Below are 21978 nucleotides of genomic sequence, written 5' to 3'. Positions count from 1 at the left end.
ACTGAATAACATCGGGGATAGGCTACAACCCTGTCTCACTTCCTTCCCAACCACTGCTTCCCTTTAACACCCCTCCTTCCGCTGCCGAGCAGTGTGTGAGCAGTGCGCAAGTAGCAGCATTACTGCATTTACTAGGCAATCTTGTATTTTAATAACCGTTTAAATTTTGTGTCGATTTGTTTGCGCTCTCTGTAGATTACTTCAGACGTTCTTCGCACAACAGTTTTTAGCATGGATAGGGACTGTAACTGCTGTGTTCGGATGCAGGCTGAGTTGGCATCCCTTCGCTCCCAGCTTCAGGCAGTGTTGGCTTCGGTCACACAGCTTGAGGCTGTTGCCAATGGGCATCACTGTGGTGTTCCGGATGGGGGTTTGTCAGGGACGGCCAGCTCGTCCCACGCATCCCCCGATCGGACTACGACTGTGGTTGCCCGGGATACTGCCCGCATTGAGGCTGATCCCTCCCCTGTGGTAGAGTGGGAGGTCGTCTCAAGGTGTGGCAGGGGGCGAAAGACATTCCGGAGGGCTGAACGGAAGGCCTCTCCGGTTTGTCTGACGAACCGGTTTCAGGCTCTGTCTCAGGCTGATACTGATCTTCGGCCTGAGATGGCTGCTTGTCCTGTTCCAGAGGTTGCCCCTCAGTCTGCAAGATCCGGGCGGTCGCAGAGGGTGGGCTTACTGGTAGTTGGGAGCTCCAACGTCAGGCGCGTAATGGGGCCCCTTAGGGATATGGCAGCAAGAGAGGGGAAGAAAACCAATGTGCACTCCGTGTGCATACCGGGGGGAGTCATTCCAGATGTGGAAAGGGTCCTTCCGGATGCCATAAAGGGTACAGGATGCGTGCACCCATCTGCAGGTGGTCGCTCATGTCGGCACCAATGATGTGTGTCGCTATGGATCCGAGGAAATCCTCTCTGGCTTCCGGCGGCTATCTGATTTGGTGAAGACTGCCAGTCTTGCTAGCGGGATGAAAGCAGAGCTACCATCTGCAGCATCGTCGACAGGACTGACTGCGGACCTTTGGTACAGAGCCGAGTGGAGGGTCTGAATCAGAGGCTGAGACGGTTCTGCGACCGTGTGGGCTGCAGATTCCTCGACTTGCGCCATAGGGTGGTGGGGTTTCGGGTTCCGATGGATAGGTCAGGAGTCCACTACACGCAACAAGCGGCTACACGGGTAGCAGGGGTTGTGTGGCGAGGGCTGGGCGGTTTTTTAGGTTAGATGGCCTTGGGCAAGTACAGAAAGGGCAACAGCCTCAACGGGTGCAGGGCAAAGTCAGGGTATGCGGGGACCAAGCAGCAGTCGGTATTGTAAATGTAAACTGTCGAAGCTGCGTTGGTAAAGTACTGGAACTTCAAGCGCTGATAGAAAGCACCGAAGCCGAAATCGTTATAGGTACAGAAAGCTGGTTGAAGCCAGAGATAAATTCTGCCGAAATTTTTACAAAGGTACAGACGGTGTTTAGAAAGGATAGATTGCATGCAACCGGTGGTGGAGTGTTCGTCGCTGTTAATAGTAGTTTACCCTGTAGTGAAATAGAAGTGGATAGTTCCTGTGAATTATTATGGGTGGAGGTTACACTCAACATCCGAGCTAGGTTAATAATTGGCTCCTTTTACCGACCTCCCGACTCAGCAGCATTAGTGGCAGAACAACTGAGAGAAAATTTGGAATACATTTCACATAAATTTTCTCAGCATGTTATAGTCTTAGGTGGAGATTTCAATTTACCAGATATAGACTGGGACACTCAGATGTTTAGGACGGGTGGTAGGGACAGAGCACCGAGTGACATTATACTGAGTGCACTATCCGAAAATTACCTCGAGCAATTAAACAGAGAACCGACTCGTGGAGATAACATCTTGAACCTACTGATAACAAACGGACCCGAACTTTTCGACTCTGTATGTACAGAACAGGGAATCAGTGATAATAAGGCCGTTGCAGCATCCCTGAATATAGAAGTTAGTAGGAATATAAAAAAAGGGAGGAAGGTTTATCTGTTTAGCAAGAGTAATAGAAGGCAGATTTCAGACTACCTAACAGATCAAAATGAAAATTTCTGTTCCGACACTGACAATGTTGAGTGTTTATGGAAAAAGTTCAAGGCAATCGTAAAATGCGTTTTAGACGGGTACGTGCCGAGTAAAACTGTGAGGGACGGGAAAAACCCACCGTGGTACAACAACAAAGTTAGGACTACTGCGAAAGCAAAGAGAGCGTCACTCTAAGTTTAAACGCAGCCAAAACCTCTCAGACAAACAGAAGCTAAACGATGTCAAAGTTAGCATAAGGAGGGCTATGCGTGAAGCGTTCAGTGAATTCGAAATTAAAATTCTATGTACCGACTTGACAGAAAATCCTCGGAAGTTCTGGTCTTACGTTAAATCAGTAAGTGGCTTGAAACAGCATATCTAGACACTCCGGGATGATGATGGCATTGAAACAGAGGATGACACGCGTAAAGCTGAAATACTAAACACCTTTTTCCACAGCTGTTTCACAGAGGAAGACCGCACTGCAGTTCCTTCTCTAAATCCTCGCACAAACGAAAAAATGGCTGACATCGAAATAAGTGTCCAAGGAATAGAAAAGCATCTGGAATCATTCAACAGAGTAAAGTCCACTGGACCTGACGGGATACCAATTCGATTTTACACAGAGTACGCGAAAGAACTTGCCCCCCTTCTAACAGCCGTGTACCGCAAGTCTCTAGAAGAACGGAAGGTTCCAAATGATTGGAAAAGAGCACAGGTAGTCCCAGTCTCCAAGAAGGGTCGTCGAGCAGATGCGCAAAACTATAGACCTATATCTCTGACGTCGATCTGTTGTAGACTTTTAGAACATGTTTTTTGCTCGAGTATCATGTCGTTTTTGGAAACCCAGAATCTACTCTGTAGGAATCAACATGGATTCCGGAAACAGCGATCGTGTGAGACCCAACTCGCTTTATTTGTTCATGAGACCCAGAAAATATTAGAGACAGGCTCCCAGGTAGATGCTATTTTTCTTGACTTCCGGAAGGCGTTCGATACAGTTCCGCACTGTCGCCTGATAAACAAAGTAAGAGCCTACGGAATATCAGACCAGCTGTGTAGCTGGATTGAAGAATTTTTAGCAAACAGAACACAGCATGTTGTTATCAATGGAGAGACGTCTACAGACGTTAGAGTAACCTCTGGCGTGCCACAGGGGAGTGTTATGGGACCATTGCTTTTCACAATATATATAAATGACCTAGTAGATAGTGTCGGAAGTCCCATACGGATTTTCGCGGATGATGCTGTAGTATACAGAGAGGTTGCAGCATTAGAAAATTGTAGCGAAATGCAGGAAGATCTGCAGCGGATAGGCACTTGGTGCAGGGAGTGGCAACTGACCCTTAACATAGGCAAATATAATGTATTGCCAATACGTAGAAGGAAGGATCCTTTATTGTATGATTATATGCTAGCGGAACAAACATTGGTAGCAGTTACTTCTGTAAAATATCTGGGAATGTGCGTGCGGGACGATTTGAAGTGGAATGATCATATAAAATTAATTGTTGGTAAGGCGGGTACCAGGTTGAGATTCATTGGGAGAGTGCTTAGAAAATGTAGTCCATCAACAAAGGAGGTGGCTTACAAAACACTCGTTCGACCTACACTTGAGTATTGCTCATCAGTGTGGGATCCGTACCAGATGGGGTTGACGGAGGAGATAGAGGGGATCCAAAGAAGAGCGGCGCGTTTCGTCACAGGGTTATTTGGTAACCGTGATAGCGTTACGGAGATGTTTAACAAACTCAAGTGGCAGACGTACATCGCCCTTGTATAGACCCTCTATATACTCCTTCCACCCTTCTGCTTTCCCTTCTTTGCTTAGAACTGTTTTTCCATCAAAGCTCTTGATACTCATGCAAGTGGTTCTCCTTTCTCCAAAGGTCTCTTTAATTTTCCTGCAGTAAGGAACTATCTTACCCCTAGTGAGATAAGCCTCTACAACCTTCCATTTGTCCTCTAGCCATCCCTGCTTAGCCATTTTGCACTTCCTGTCGATCTCATTTTTGAGACGTTTGTATTCCTTTTTGCCTGCTTCATTTACTGCATTTTTATATTTTCTCCTTTCATCAATTAAATTCAATATTTCTTCTGTTACCCAAGTATTTCTACTAGCCCTCGTCTTTTTACCTATTTGATCCTCTGCTGCCTTTACTATTTCATCCCTCAGAGCCACCCATTCTTCCTCTACTGTATTTCTTTCCCCCATTCCTGTCAATTATTCCCTTATGCTCTCCCTGAAACTCTGTACAACCTCTGGTTCTTTCGGTTTATCCAGGTCCCATCTCCTTAAATTCTCACCTTTTTGCAGTTTCTTCAGTTTTAATCTACAGCTCATAACCAATAGATTATGGTCAGAGTCCACATCTGCCCCTGGAAATGTCTTACAATTTAAAACCTGGTTCCTAAATCTCTGTCTTACCATTATATAATCTATCTGATACCTTTTAGTATCTCCAGGGTTCTTTCATGTAAACAACCTTCTTTCACGATTCTTAAACCAAGTGTTAGCTATGATTAAGTTATTCTCTGCGCAAGATTCTACCAGGCGGCCTCCTCTTTCATTTCTTAGCCCCAATCCATATTCACTTAATATGTTTCGTTTCTCTCCCTTTTCCTACTCTTGAATTCCAGTCACCCATGTCAATTAAATTTTCGTGTCCCTTCACTATCTGAATAATTTCTTTTATCTCATCATACATTTCATCAATTTCTTCATCATCTGCAGAGCTAGTTGGCATATTAACTTGTACTACTCTAGTAGGCGTGGGCTTCGTGTCTATCTTGGCCACAATAATGCGTTCACTATGCTGTTTGTAGTAGCTTACCCGTAGTCCCATTTTTTTATTCATTATTAAACCTACTCCTGCATTACCCCTATTTGATTTTGTATTTATAACCCTGTATTCACCCTGACCAAAAGTCTTGTTCCTCCTGCCACCGAACTTCACTAATTCCCACTATATCTAACTTTAACCTATCCATTTCCCTTTTTAAATTTTCTAACCTACCTGCCCGATTAAGGGATCTGACATTCCACGCTCCGATCCGTAGAACGCCAGTTTTCTTTCTCCTGTTAACAACGTCCTCTTGAGTAATCCCCGCCCGGAGATCCGAATGGGGGGACTATTTTACATCCGGAACATTTTACCCAAGAGGACGCCATCATCATTTAACCATACAGTAAAGCTGCATGCCCTCGGGAAAAATTACGGCTGTAGTTTCCCCTTGCTTTCAGCCGTTCGCAGTACCAGAACAGCAAGGCCATTTTGGTTAGTGTTACAAGGCCAGATCAGTCAATCATCCAGACTGTTGCCCCTGTAACTACTGAAAAGGCTGCTGCCCCTCTTCAGGAACCACACGTTTGTCTGGCCTCTCAACAGATACCCCTCCGTTGTAGTTGCACCTATGGTACGGCTATCTGTATCGTTGAGGCACGCAAGCCTCCCCACCAACGGCACGGTCCATGGTTCATGGGGGGAGGCTACCTGACCATCATTAATGCTAACGCCCCGCACCTACGCATAGATACATCAGCTACATAACAGACGCGTAACATTTCTCTAGCGATTTTCTCGGAATTGTCTGAGTATTGCGCCTTACTACTAGCACATTATGTTGTTTTAACGGCCTCCTCAAGGTGTACAAAGTTTGAAGTAAATCTGTGATCCCAACGTCGTGGCCTCCCCTTGTGAAATGATAAGCAAAGTTCTCTGGCTGAAATGGAATCAGCCTTCAAGACTTCCACACAAGGTCGTCGCCAGCTTAACGACTAGGGGTGGGGGAGGGGGGGGGGGCAGCGGGTGACTGGATCGGGTATATATGTATGTGTGTTACAACAAAAAGTAGTCACAGGAATAAAAAATTTAAGAAACCAAATAAAATTTATCACAACACTGAATTTCGGTCTCTTTTTTTCTCTCGTTTTAAAACATTTATTAACTTCCATCATGGTTTCTTAAAATAAGTTTCATGTGATTTTTTATTAATTTGCTTAATTCACGCCACAGTACTACAGTACAGGGGAGCACCAAAATTTTAATGCTTTTCCTATTGCAGAGAAGATGTTTCCCGACTGTTTTGAGATATTGACACCAGTTACTTTACTAAGGGGTTCTAGGCACTTCAGTCTGGAACCGCGCGACCGCTACAGTTGCAGGTTCGAATCCTTCCTCGGGCATGGATGTGTGTGATGTCCTTAGGTTAGTTAGGTTTAAGTAGTTCTAAGTTCTAGGGGACTGATGACCTCAAATGTTGAGTCCCATAGTGCTCAGAGCCATTTTGATCCAGTTACTTTAGTTGAATTCTGTTTATTGAGCCACAATTTTCAGTTTTTTTTATGTTTAAAGTTGTGGGTAGATTTCACATATTCTTTTCCACTGCTGTGAAATATAATCCAAACAATCAAAACAGTTTAAGGCAGCACAAACAGGGCCGCCGTTAGGGGAGAGGAGGGGGGGGGGGGCGAAGGCGCAAGCGGGCCAAGGGGGCTCATCCTCCCAGATGCCTAAACAAATACACGAGAAACGCAAGTTTAGTATGTGCACTATGATTTTGAACCAAAGTCTGGGGGAAGAGACCCTCACTGGATTGTTTAAAAAACATGTATACATGCATAGCTCGTGATTAAATTGATAGAAAATACTATTGAATTTATGTACACTGTGAGGATAAAAAAAAGGTCATAAAAAGACGTTGTTTGGTTTTCTTGCATTAAAGTTTACTGACTTTATCCAAAAACCGAAGTTTAAAATTGGGTAGGGGCCCAAGAGCATTTCCCCGGGGCCCATAGGTCCTAACGCCCGCACTAAGCACAAGGGCGTCACAAGCCAATACGTTAGGGGAGTAGCACGCGAAAGAGGATGAGGAAATGAATAAATTCTTGTACACTGATTCAAGTAGAAAACTGTTTATTAACAATTAATACTGTTAACAATTAAAATGAATATTTTAAACGACTTACATTTGAGGGAAATCCGTTAAAACACAATCTTTGCTGATTTTTTGTAAATTCCTGCAACACTTAGTCAATGAAAGCTTCTTTATAGTCAAAAATTAATTTTCTGTGGATGTTCATCATTGCTAGGCCGTTGAGACGACATTCTACCATTGTATTTCTCAACCAAGTTTTTATTCGTCTTAAACTGCTAAAAGACCGATAGCCAGAGCATGTTGTACAAGAGAGAGTAATCAAAATTTTCAAAGCTTTTTGGGTCTCTAGAAAGTAGCTTTCGTTTCTTTAATTATATTGCAAATAGTTAACTCCTATTGGTTCTGTGTATTCTGCCATAATTTTTCCAAAGTTCAATTTCACTTTTAATGGTTGACAAATAGTAAAACCGGGCGAAGGTTTCACAAGCTCTTATCAGTTGATCAACTAACATGGTTTTCATTTGCACTGGATGTAATTTAGAGAAAGCGAATGATGTAGTGTTTTCATTAGTAAAACGTACTTCGAGAGATGCAATAATGGTGTCCAAATAATGTATTATAAATGGCCTCCTCCAAAATTCCAATGGATTTTCTGCTGGAGGGTTTCTTCGATGTTGCAGACTTTCAGCAACGCGCAGCATTGTTTTTAAGTCTTCAAGACCGATTTTTTCTGCAGTGGCCATAGCTTCTTCCAAAATCTCGTCCGTTACTTTTTCCGCATTGTCACGGTGAGTTTTCAGCAATTGCAAAATTAATTTTGTTGTGTTGCGAGGTCTTGACTGTGCCTAAAGTTATGGGCTGCAGAATATTAACCACAGGTTGCATCAAAGCAGAATATTTGGCATTTAAAATTACGCTAACAATAAACTGACAGCCAGAAGCAGCTGCATGGAACTGAAAAGCGTATTTTCTGGTTGAACCTTTTCCTTCACATGATAAGGTTTCTAATGCTTACATTATAGAGGGAAAATCCTCCTTGAATAGTCTGACGTTTTTGTGTATTTCACTCCATCTTGTTTCACACAGAGATGAAATATTGGGCATAAGCTTCCTCATGAGTACTTATTCACGAAAAAAACTAATAATGTCTTTGATGATTCTCATGTCGCTCCGAATCTCAGAAAGTTCGTTGAGATCATTGATCACTAGATTAAGTTTGTGCGAAGAGCAGTGAAAGAATAAAGCCTTCGTGTATTTGAGGGATCAAGATTTTCCTATGACAAAAATTCGTCGATGTTTTGTGCAGTGGATTTAGCTTCAAGAGCTTCAACCCGACAAAGCCAACAAACATTTATTCCACTTTGTTTGATTCTTCATCGAAATACCGGATACCAATAAACAACTTCCAGAAATATCATCTGTTTCATCTGCTAATATACTGAACGATTCAGCCTTTTTCACATTCGTTATAATACTAGCCTTAGGAACAACCCCACATATTCCGATAATTTCATCTTGGATATGAACCGATCGATAGCTTGCATTTTTTCCCGTTCTCAATATGCAGTTTCAGAACTATGTCTTCTGCTGCAAACCGTTCCTTGTATAACCCTTCAATAACTCCTTCACCATAATGCTTACCTCTAACAGCTATGTCGTAATTCCCGCAAACCGTAATGCGAGAAATAAGGTTTTCTGGGAGTAGTAGTGGATTTGCACATCCACTGGCACACTTCCAACAAATACCCAAGCAGCTTTCAAAGCCGCTTTGTGGAGGTGAGTTACTACGTGTTTTTTGCACTGCTCGTGTATGTCTTTAAACTTACAGTATGGACTGACATTAAAAGATCCCAATACTCTCCTGACACAATTAGGATTTGGAGGAAACAATACACAGTACTTTCAGAACGCTCCTTTTTTGTAACGGGAGTATACAAGCAATGTGAGTAAGACTCCAACCAAGAATAATTTCGTTTTAAATACGTCGCGTCTTTCATAGAGTCATAAGACTTGGGAGGGTCCAACAGTTATCAAGCAGTTCTCTCTTCAGTACGGTCGATATAACTGACGCTTGATTGACATATCGACCAATGTGATATTGGTCGCAGTCGTTAATTCCAAAATTGACATCTGGGTCCATCTCGAAAACTGTAAAACAAATATTTATATTTCGGAACGGCAATGAGTAGCATAGGAAAAGTGCGTAAGGCTAATTCTTTTGTGTACGTTGGAGATAGATGCTATTGAATAGCAACTGGCTATCAGATTGTGGGAAACCGGAAAAGTCAACAATTTCCAAAGTTTTCCACCTAGACTCCATGAAAAACATACCTTTGAAAGTGCTGGATTTTTACAAGGCGAGACCCACATAGTCATTACAAAGTAGAGCATGATTTCCAAGCTTTTGAAATAGTTTCCTAGATTGAGATGAATTAGTTTCCTAGATTGAGAATCTCCTGCTGCAAAATCCAGGTCTTTCTCGTTCTCTACTCCTTCATCCTGCTGATTGCTATCTTTATCCAGCTCCTCGCTATCAATGTTTCTGTCGTCTGTCCTTTTGCTCTTTAAACATACCAACATTGCAATAGAAACATACTATAGCATTGAAATTGTATTTACCTATTGATAAAATTTGTTAGTTGGCTTACCATAGATACGATACACTTTTTAAAGTAAGTTTTATTCAAACTATCCAACGATGTTAATCTATCATGGCAAAAAAGAACAGTTTTTTTTAGAGGTGTAAAACCATCTTCCCCGCAAAGAAGTTTGTTTGAAAGCGATTACAGGTAACAGTTCTGTGTACAATCAGGTTGAAGGTAACACATCTTTTAGCTTTATACACCAACACATCTTTTAGCTTTATACACCAACGTCATATGTACAAGGTTTTTTAGATTTAGTGTAAATTACTAAACAGAAAAACTACACTCCTGGAAATTGAAATAAGAACACCGTGAATTCATTGTCCCAGGAAGGGGAAACTTTATTGACACATTCCTGGGATCAGATACATCACATGATCACACTGACAGAACCACAGGCACATAGACACAGGCAACAGAGCATGCACAATGTCGGCACTAGTACAGTGTATATCCACCTTTCGCAGCGATGCAGGCTGCTATTCTCCCATGGAGACGATCGTAGAGATGCTGGATGTAGTCCTGTGGAACGGCTTGCCATGCCATTTCCACCTGGCGCCTCAGTTAGACCAGCGTTCGTGCTGGACGTGCAGACCGCGTGAGACGACGCTTCATCCAGTCCCAAACATGCTCAATGGGGGACAGATCCGGAGATCTTGCTGGCCAGGGTAGTTGACTTACACCTTCTAGAGCACGTTGGGTGGCACGGGATACATGCGGACGTGCATTGTCCTGTTGGAACAGCAAGTTCCCTTGCCGGTCTAGGAATGGTAGAACGATGGGTTCGATGACGGTTTGGATGTACCGTGCACTATTCAGTGTCCCCTCGACGATCACCAGTGGTGTACGGCCAGTGTAGGAGATCGCTCCCCACACCATGATGCCGGGTGTTGGCCCTGTGTGCCTCGGTCGTATGCAGTCCTGATTGTAGCGCTCACCTGCACGGCGCCAAACACGCATACGACTATCATTGGCACCAAGGCAGAAGCGACTCTCATTGCTGAAGACGACACGTCTCCATTCGTCCCTCCATTCACGCCTGTCGCGACACCACTGGAGGCGGGCTGCACGATGTTGGGGCGTGAGTGGAAGACGGCCTAACGGTGTGCGGGACCGTAGGCCAGCTTCATGGAGACGGTTGCGAATGGTCCTCGCCGATACCCCAGGAGCAACAGTGTCCCTAATTTGCTGGGAAGTGGCGGTGCGGTCCCCTACCCGTGCGTCGCTGCGGTCCGGTCCCAGGTCGACGGGCACGTGCACCTTCCGCCGACCACTGGCGACAACATCGATGTACTGTGGAGACCTCACGCCCCACGTGTTGAGCAATTCGGCGGTACGTCCACCCGGCCTCCCGCATGCCCACTATACGCCCTCGCTCAAAGTCCGTCAACTGCACATACGGTTCACGTCCACGCTGTCGCGGCATGCTACCAGCGTTAAAGACTGCGATGGAGCTCCGTATGCCACGGCAAACTGGCTGACACTGACAGAGGCGGTGCACAAATGCTGCGCAGCTAGCGCCATTCGACGGCCAACACCGCGGTTCCTGGTGTGTCCGCTGTGCCGTGCGTGTGATCATTGCTTGTACAGCCCTCTCGCAGTGTCCGGAGCAAGTATGGTGGGTCTGACACACCGGTGTCAATGTGTTCTTTTTTCCATTTCCAGGAGTGTATATATCATGGCGTAGTATTGTTGTGATATTGCGAAAAATAATTCGCACATGTAAGTTTTCTCACAGTCGCACAAGGATAAATAATCACTTATTCACTACATGCTTCAGGGAAGTTGTCATGAATTCGTTTGTTTCTGCCAAAACAAATGAACAGCGACAGTCTTTTAGTTTGCACTTTGTACTGTGTTATAGGAACCAGTATGTTGAGGAAGTTTAATGAAATAAATTCACGTCAGAACTCACAAATTGATAACTAAAGATAAGTGAAATTCAGAAAGCAAAAAGCGGGATGAAGCGAACACCAGCCTTAAATTTATCATTGTATAGGTCGCTAAGAAGTTATTTTTAGATTAGTTGCTGAAAATCGTACTGGCTACAGAATCAATTATTATTGTTTTCGATTTATTTATTTATTTATTATTTTTATACGAGTGAATGAAGGGAGTTAGTAACAAAAGGGCGTCGTCGACTCGATTTCGAAGTCCCTAGTTCATCAAAAGGGCTGGTCTTCCAATTTGCTTATCATTAGCTGTTGATCCAAGAGCAACTCCTTCGAAGCGGGATAAGCATTTCCTTTAATGACAGTTTTCAAACAACTGTTGAAATATGCAATCGATAGCAATAAACATGCAAATTCTCTTTCCCAGTATCTCATCTACACATATAACTAGAACTGTAATTGGTCGATGTCTATACATAGGAGATACTTAAGTAAAGTTAATATGAATGGTCATTATAACAGAAATAGACAACAAAACTATTATTTTTAGACTTTCTGTCTGTCTGGCGGTATGTTAATGGGTGCCTACCGCAAAAAGTAAAAAAAAATCTGGTACGTTTCATATTGGTACTCGTTCCATCTTGGTACACAGCCTAGAAGCCGAGTTATCGCATTTTTTGTCATAACAGCGTGCGCGGTTGCACACCGCAGGGCATTGTTGCCTGATGTAAACAATGCAATGAAATGTGGCCGCACGGCAGAAGTTTGATGGCTGTAGGCCGCGCCGTGCTTTACATGCTCGGAAGGTCACAAGGAAAAGTTAGTTGATAATAAATCGGAAGATGCTTGAATAAAAACCTTCCGTCGACAATAATAGTACGACTATTTATAGCGCACTGTTCGACAGGAGAAAGTTCGTATGAGAAACAATCGCTTAAAAACGATCATGTAGGTCTAGTAAGGACCAGTGAGGTGCGACTTTGCTGCTCTTTAATTTTAATTAATGGTTAGAGCAGGTATCGGCAATATGTTTTGCTGCGGGTCTAAGTCACGTAAAATGTATTGAGGATGTGGTATGAATGTCACAGAAACAGTACTTGTTTTTCGAACAAAGAATTAGGTCAGGTTACCTTCCATTAGGAAAGTGGGTGCTCTCAGCGACTGTTATGTGATTTATAAATTATAGAGCGCAGCAGTAAGTCGTCCTTTTTTTGTAGGTTTTATTACGCAAATCCAGATTTCGGCTAGTGCTTAGCCATTATCAATGCAACGTTTTCTAATCTCGATGCATGCTAGTTCCCAGTTGTTCGGGCGTCAGACACAGTTCTTTGAATAGGTTTTATTGACAGTAATTACAACAGAAAGTGTCACAATACATTGCTTTCAATTCGGGCCCGACTTATAGTACCGTACCAGTGTCCTACGACCCATATTGTTGTCATTGAAAGTATTCTACAGTATCCTGTATTCATAGAATATAGAATTCCAATCCAGCAGAAAAATTGAGTCACTGTGTGGATGCACAATTTGCGAGTTCTTTTAAATCAAGAGGTTCCCTCTGTTCCCTCCGTTCTGTATGCGTGGATTTGGGTACTGGCTTTACCCACAATAATAAGAGGTTAGCTTCAAACACATCCGACATGTTTGTGAGCTGTGAGATACTCTCCTCGCCCATTTGTTCTTTTATTCGTTGCTTTCATAGCCGGTCTTTAGTTAGAGAGTGAAACTGCTAATTCGTGCGACAGTATTGTTTAGAGACCAAACAGGATTAGACCTACCGGTACATGAAGCCAGCAGAGGTCACAACAATTTTCTATACCTCCTCCTTCCAGATGGTTTAACACTTCACTGCTGCTTGTGAGCATCTTAAAGGGCTTCATCAAAGCCCCAATTTCGAAGAGGATTATAAATATGGTGTCGAAATATGAAAGAGTATTTTCTCAAATTAACATTATGCATAAGCTGACGTTTATATCAACACTAATAAGTAATCATAAATAGATGTATATAAGAACTGAAAGCAATCACTCACCAAAAACGTTTCTGATATCTATATTGTGTTGTTGTACGACTGCGTAAGGAAATTAGGCCGGAATCCTTTTGTTATAATTTTATATGATTCTTATTTCCACCGTAACCGATGTTCTTTGCAACCAGGCCACAAAGAAATGTAAATCTAAGAAAATACGAGCTTCCCCATCTCCCGTATATTCGTCGTATGTGAGTGACTTTTAAACAAGTACAATTTCTTAACATCATCCCCAAATGCAGTAGTTATTAGACAGCCAACTCACTCACGAATGTACGCGCCTTTTCTCGTGTTGAAGCCAGTCTGATATTAAATATTACTTATGTTTTTTTAGTGTTCGGTGGCATAGTTCCCACTTGCGTATATCGCTATTGCTGCAACGTTTTTTCACGGCGAGAACTATTATGCGGCTTTATAAATAAACACATTTTCGAAATTACTGCAACGGCTGGCGAAATAATCAGAAAGATTAAAAAAAAAAAAAAACGGAGAAGGCGAATTACAATGGCGACCGAGTACCGTGACCATTATTGAAATAATAAACAATCAAATAATTATTACTCTAATTAGAACTATTGTCCTCTGTTTTATGCTACGCCAACTGCAGACTACACGCTAATACCAATGCCTTTACCAGTACCAGTATATAAAGTTGAAAATTATTTACTCTGTACATTTATTGGGAAAAGGAAATTTCGGGAAAAATTTAAATGACAACAAAGGTAAGAGTGACAGCTCTATTACGCTTTGATTGGGTGTAAATGTGGGATTAGTGAGTCATTTCTGCGATACCGGTTTTTTCATAAATTTTCATCAGTAGTTTTGTAGATTTTTGATTAGTATTGCACGTAAATATTTCAGAAGATGGCGAACGGATTTTAGTCGTTGCGCGCGAGTTTGTCAATCGCTTGTCTATTGTTCGATCAGAGACCTATTTTACAGTCGTGAATTTTACAAGTAGCGCGATCTCGTATGTTGTGGAATTTTTTCAATAGTGAAACGTGGTTGTACACCATACAACGAATATTTATAGACATGGTGAAGCTCAGGTCGCAAACTAATACTATGGAGCATACATCCAGTACATATTCAGATCCGAAAAATTAATCCACATCATTGCCATAACTCAGCAGAACAGCGGTGCCATCGTGTTGAACCTGAAGAAACTGAGGACAAAATTGAGGAATGTATGGAGGTATCTTCTCAACAAAAGGAAGAACTCAGAAATGTTTAATAACGCACGTGTATTCGACAAAAGAGCTGGTGTTATTCAGACGTATCAGTACCGCATGGATGTCCGACCCACGAAACTTTCTACAAAAATACGCACACTATACCATGGTTCCAACGTGAAGCAGTAGTTCAAGAACTAAAACGAATGTTATTCTGGAACTTTATAGGAACCTTACTCTCACCATACAGCAGCCCGCTACTCGCACTGAAGAAAGCTGACAACAGTGTGAGGCTTGTCCTCAACGCCCGGGAGATTATTGTTGCTGTTACTGCCCGGCCAGAAAATTTGGAAGGACAAATCCAGCGGTAAAGTATTTGTCTAGCGTTGATCGCCGGAGCCCATATTGGCAAATAGCATTATCTCCTGATAGTAGGAAGTACCCAGTTTTTATTTTCGCCGGTAGATTTTACCAGTACTGAGTCTTGCTTTTCGGGTTATACTTCAGTGCTGGGGTTTCACAACTGCACTTGAAACAGTTCTAGGTCCCGATCTATTAGACAATCACACCGTGTACATTGAAGATATTTTAATCGCCACCGTTACCTGGGAGGAACATTTAGACTACTTCAAAGGACGCTACAAAGATTTTCGGCAGCTGGAGTGACGGCCAGGCTCAAGAAGTCTTACGTTTGTGAGAAAAAACATTAAATTTTTAGGCCATGTAATCTCACCTGCCGTGATAAAACCAGACCCTGAAAAGCTGATGGCAATAAAGAAATTTCCTGTTCCATGAACAAAACGGCAGCTTAAAGCGTTTATGGGTTTGTGTTCTTTCTTTCGTCGGTTTGTGTCTAACCACCTACTTAACAGTACTGCTTTGTTAGTATCGTTGAGAAAAGACAAACAGTGGATTTGGACACCGCAGTGAAAAAAATGATTTCAATGAAATAAAACAAGCTCTGATAAATTCTGTCATCCTAGGCCACCCAAATATGAGCTGTGACTTTTGCATCGCCACCGACGCTCCATTTTCTGATTTAGGTGCCTGCCGCTTTCAGCTGACGAAGATGGGGGCACCGATGACATCAAAGTAATCAGTGTTGCTAGCATGACACTTTCGAAACGCGACCGAAGATATTCAACAACAGAGTTAGAGGCTCTCTCAGTCGTATGGGCATTTAAAAAATTTCACTACTATCTGTGTGGCACATACGTAAGAGTATACAGCGATCATCTGGCTCTGAGTTTTCTGCTCACTTGCTAATTGCTACATTATAGCCTAGCGCAATGGGCACTCTTTTTGCAATCGTATGGTTTCTAAACTATACGTATCAACGGTAAAAATAACAAAATTTTGGGATGCTTTATCCCAACTGCCCCAAGGTTTACCAGATTTTGAATAATTAGTTGAACAGGACACTGAATTTCAGATCACGCTTGGAAAAGACTCTAAATTTCAGAAGTATTTTTTTTTTTAGATATGTGCAATAATTTGGCTAAAATTACAAGAAGATCAGCGACGGAAAAAAGTAAGATTTCAGCTCAAAATTGACCCGCCTACTGCTGTCCGGCAGCATTATCAACTTTACCATGACATTTTGTTTTTCAGGAGAGACATTGACAGTGAAGTGTGGTGTATCTCTAAGTACGCCAAGAGAATTAATTTGGCACACACGCTTCACTTGGGGACACTATAGTGCCCGTAAGTGACATCAGAAACGAAATATGTTCTGTTATTTCCCAAATACGCTTCGACACACTCAGCAGATTCTAAAAACTTGTAGCCGGCTGGAGTGGCCGTGCGGTTCTAGGCGCTACAGTCTGGAGCCGAGCGACCGCTACGGTCGCAGCTTCGAATCCTGCCTCGGGCTTGGATGTGTGTGATATCCTTAGGTTAGTTAGGTTTAATTAGTTCTAAGTTCTAGGCGACTGATGACCTCAGAAGTTAAGTCGCATAGTTCTCAGAGCCATTTGAACAATTTTTAAAAAACTTGTATTATTTGCCAGAAGGCTAAGCCTTCAAACTAGAACAGTGAAACGGAATTGCATCTCATCACACCTAAGAACCCACTAAAGTTCGTCTGTATTTGATGCTAATGGACCCCTGCCCTCTGCTCGACGAGGGGTTAAATACATTATTAGTGCTTACAATGTTATCTCCAAGTATGTGAAACTGTGTGCAACCAAATCTACCGCAGCCAAGCTAATAATTAAACGCATGTCGAATGATTACTTTACGTCTCTTGGAAACCGGCAGTACAACAAATTTCACTTGCCACTCCTGGACACAATTTTTAAGGGAACAGGAAATCCGACAAAATTTAATTTCAAAGTATAGCCTGCAATCTAATCCCATTGAAAGAGTGTTTACAGAACTTAACAGACTCATAAGAAGCCATGTACCAAGTAAGCAAACAAAGTGAATCGAATACCTAAATGTTTTGGAACAGGTAGTAAACAACTTGCCTGTTTAACGACACTACTGATACACCATACGATTTAATCCGTAAGAAAAAGGAGGACAGTGAGTGGGTTAATCCTATCCCGATTATACCTAGGGAACAAGCAAGATTGGAGGATAAGGTGAGACAAGTGCTGATTTCGACCAACGACAACGCCAGACGCGGAAAGAAGCAGTTTGACAGCAAACTGCATAAGATTTCACAATTCAGAATAGGAAAGAAGATTTTGCTTCAATCACACGTTAAATCGTCTTTGTTGGCTAAAAGGAATGGCAGGTCCGTAAACCATAGTACATATTCGTCATGACGGATGCTACCTGATTGTGTACCCGCACAATGGAAAAATCAAAGGATTCTATGCACACCGAGATCTGGAGAAATTTCACTATGTTTAAGAACCTTTTACATCTAAGTTTATGCACCTGAACACTATTTATTAGCTAGGATTATGAAAGAGATATCATGTGGCTAAGGTAATGATGTAAATATTATACAGCAACATGAACTGTTTATGTAATGTCAATCTTGTTTACATAGGATGTGTTTATGGGTGTCGTACACTCTTTATCTTGGACACAGTATAAAGAATTGGTGACTAGTGTTTGAGCACAGTGTGTATGAGCTAGATTTGCTGGAAAGACCTTTAATCACAGTGGTATTTCTTTAGTTTTAAGTTTGCAGGTACAGGCTGGAGCAAAACAAAGAGCACAGACCTAGTATCGAAGCCAATTAGTTTCTAAGTAATTTTTTTTACAGCATTTGCATATCTAGTAATGTAAGGGTAAGTTACGCAAAAGTCGGACTTCCTAAGGCAAGAGATTATATGATGGACACGAGTACACACCGTAGCTTTAAGGAACATTTTATCGCCGTTTCCGCTACACGGAACTAGTAAATATCCTGTTGCATGACAAGTTGAATAGAGTATGGTACGTCTTTATTTATTTATTCTTTTGGTGTGCAATCGATATTTTTTTGCTGAAAGAGAAAGAGGCTTCTAATAACATTTATCCGACGACCTACCTTTAGTAATGTGCATAAAATTAAACTTACGTTCTTAGAGTATTCTTGTGTTTTGGTGCAATACAGATATTTTTACACGCATATGAAGGTGATAACTGATAAACATTCTATAGAGATACCTTCTGAAAACAGAGATTTTATGTAAACACGACACCATCGGTGATAATATATATGATAATCAAATTAATATGAAAATTAATTAATTTGATCAATTAATTCGCCCCGCCCAGGACGACGGCCACCCCCGCTCCCGACCACGCCCACCCTCACCCCTGGATGACGTCACGTGTTTTTCTCAGCCTGCACATGTGCCCAAGCCCTCTCCCCCCTCTCCACCCTCCCACTCGCCCTCTAGCGTTAAAAGGACTTTTTTTTGTTTTTCACATTTAACCAAATATAACATTTATGATGATAATTTATGGCAATGTTTGCCGACAAGATAAAGAATGCACCCTTTAACACTAGATTGCGTACTCACAGCAGTTCTCCTTGGCCGTTTTTTTGGTACGACTTGGAAAGAGAGAAAAATCAATTAATGATCGATGATGCGTCGGTTCTCGATTGTGTTCAAGAGACGTACAGATTGATTGCGTGAAAATAGTTTCTCAAATGACCTCTTAACCCGGATTGCTTTCACGCAATCAGACTCTTCAATGAAATTACCTAAGGGCCCTATTTGGATAATAAAAAAAATGCAAAACAGTGAAATTTTGTAAAAAAGTTGTCAGATCGGAAATTGAACACATTAATGGTCTCCCAAATACAATCGAGACACCGCGATAAAGAGCGAACCTGTAACAAAGGTCATTTAAACATAAACATTATATGTGGTTAATTTAAAGAAAAGAATAAGCATAGATTTTCTGTACAGTGAAGCATCAATATATTCTCAAAGAACAAAGGCGTTAAACTATAAACATTAACAAATTTACAATGAATACAAAACTTACATTTTTATGTTTTTCTCATGCATGGAGCAGTCCAACAATCGCTGCTTTTGTATGTGTGATATTTTGTAAAAATTAAATGTCCTGGCGTGCGCGTAAGTATTTTTTATCGTCACAAGGTTTACAAAAGCGTTTTCTTTCTTGATGATAACGTGGTTTTTCACACTAAATGAAATATAACTTGTGGCGGTGCTACACAACACGTCTTAGCAAGTCTGCGACCAAACATCAAAGGTAATGAAGTACATGTTAACATATCAGCGACCAGAAGTACAACTAACTATAAAGAATCTAGAATTTTCCTAACTAATGATAAATTGTTCTTTCTTCTGTTTAGCAGCTTCTTGATATCAAGCGCTGCGGCAATGATTTTAAATATCTGCGCCCAGCGAGTCATAGTGTTTAAAAGTACCTTTTAAACGCTGGCCGCGCGTCTTGGTATAAGCGCACGTTATAAACAGATTTCGTTTCTTTACTCTCGCGTTGTCATGCTTAGTATCATTACAAACTACAGCTCGATGGCTCTCCTTTTCTCATATGAAAAATGTCTGAAATCCAATAATATCACATTGCTTCCCGCGTGCGGAGCGATGACTCTTGTCAGGATCATCACGACTCACGCGTCGTCGTGATATTATTGCTTTCATGAAACAAGTAAGTACTACTTGCAAAAATTCTTTACAATAGATTTTACACACTACATCAGGCAAAGTGGTTAACATACGGAGTATCAGGTAAGTCTATTCGTACGACTGAAATTGATAGTAATTTGTCCATAGGGTAACTACATGACAATTGAACTGTGCTCTTTCTAATGTCTTGTACAAGGATAACAAATTTTCATTTCTCGGTAAAAGATAATGAAATTAAGATAAAGATACACATACATAGATACATTATACATGGCATAATAAATATTAAAAAAATAACAAAGGAATAAATTACTTGACTTCGCAGGAAGTCTGGGTGCTGTGTGCACTCGTGGAAAAAAATATGTTACAAAAAATTGACATTCTTGTTTTACAATGACATATTACAGGAATATTTTTGACGTTGTTTCGTCGAAGATTTCGTGCGTAGCACTTTACTTATTTGTGCCTTCATGACCTGCAAAAAAAATGTTTCACTACACTTGGGTAGGTATGAGTTGCACTGGGAGTGGTAGAACTTCGGGTATAAATGATAGCACTGCACTTGAGTGGGGAAATTGATTACACTTTCACAGTGGAGGAAAAGTAGGGCATCACTTTCACTGTGGAAGTTTGAGTAGTTGTCGGGGTGTGATGTTGCGTTGGAAATACGTCGTGGGTCAGGAACTGGAAGATTGGTTCTGCAACATGTTGAACCGTATGGTGGCGGTCTCTATTTCACTTGACACATGTCCGTGCTTCCATTTATGTTTTCGTACATGAAAAATACAGAAAAAAATTTGTATTAGAATGTGCTTACTTAGTCTAAAAGAAAATTGGATTAGGTAAGGATAACAATTGTTTATGTACATAAGGTCTCATTCTCTTAGGAATGCTCAGTTCTCATATTTTTCTATTTTTCTGGTTTTATTTGGTTCGACACGTTTTCGTCATTACTCGGCCTGGTCAGTAAATTCGGTAGCAAATGTCAAAATCGAGCTTAAGACTCTTCCGATTAGTGTCTTTATAATTTCACAAGGTACATGAGTGTTTAATTCATTGCTTTATCATATTTTATTTTGAATGCATTTCAAACACATTTGGCATCCGCGCTCGTTGTGCAAAGAAAAATTGATTGTTGAGCGCTCAGCGTACACAGTGTTACGTCCGTTGATCACAATCACGTGATAACAACTTGACAGTTCCACAACGCTAGCAGCAGTATTCTGCGAGAAGCAGAGCGTTTGGTGTGTACTAGCCGTGGTGTGAGTTTTTACACAGTTTTTCATCGACTCTGGATTACGGAAGCAGCCAGATGCGGCGACTCCCGCAGCTGTTTCGGAGAATGTGTCCGTGGAAAGGCGTACAGTACCGTTTGTGGTAAGTACAACACTTATTCACCTTCACTCTTCATCTTTCTACATCGTAGTTTCGTGGTACAAGTACTTATAACATTACTTCACACGCGGTATTTCACACGTATCCTTGGAGTTATTACCTTTTCAGTTCACGCGTTATTATTAATTCGTGTTCACATTTATTTGGTCGTCATATTAAGGTTCACACGCACCACTTTAATACGTGTCCATTAATTACTTGTCTACAGTCGGTTCACACGCAGCAGCATATACGTGTCCATTTATTACTGACTGCATTTTTACTACAAAATACAGTTAACATTTAGTATACATATCATGTCTAAAAATTATTTACAAAGAAATATTTAGTCTCTGTGACTACAAGGCCTGACGAAAAGCGTGTCTCTTGTTCGTAGTTTGTGCTTCCTAGGCACTTTAGGTTTACACTTTGTTCGAAATCTTGTTATTCTTTTCTTTTTACAATAGTTACTCTTTTCGCAAGTTCAGCTCATTTATTTTTTCTCTATTACGTCGTTAGTTTGAAGACATAGCCAATGTGGCTTCGTTTAAGTGATGAACAGTTCGTGTTCAAACTACCATTAGGAAAATTGGGAAGCTTGGCGTTCCCTGTCGTGCAATTGCACATAACAAATCTTAATTGAACTCGCAATTTGCGGAGAATAAGCATAGCCCGTCGACAACCAATGTGTCACGACTATCCATTCGTATAGCCAGTATGCATCAATCATGCAACCAGCTCGTAAAATTCACTTCTCTACTGGATAAGGTAAGATGGTAAGGATACTGGTCAGAGGAAAACACAAAAGACTTTTATGGAGTGAAGAGATTTGAAGACACAGTGTTAATGACGTATGATATGATGAGCTTAACATAAATTATTA

At 41.5% G+C, this 21978-nt stretch overlaps 1 protein-coding gene across 1 annotated transcript in view; it reads right to left on the bottom strand.

Moving 5' to 3' along the window:
* The window catches only part of LOC124726366 (golgin IMH1-like), a 30817-nt gene that overhangs the window by 4755 nt on the left and 4084 nt on the right, over positions 1-21978 (bottom strand). The window contains exon 3 of the mRNA XM_047248463.1: positions 9249-9479. Within this exon, the coding sequence (XP_047104419.1) occupies positions 9249-9479 (231 nt within the window). The remainder of the gene's footprint in view (positions 1-9248; positions 9480-21978) is intronic.

This window comes from Schistocerca piceifrons, chromosome 1 (genome assembly GCF_021461385.2).
Source record: "Schistocerca piceifrons isolate TAMUIC-IGC-003096 chromosome 1, iqSchPice1.1, whole genome shotgun sequence".
Lineage (NCBI taxonomy): Eukaryota > Metazoa > Arthropoda > Insecta > Orthoptera > Acrididae > Schistocerca > Schistocerca piceifrons.
This window is presented reverse-complemented; position numbering and strand designations above follow the sequence as displayed.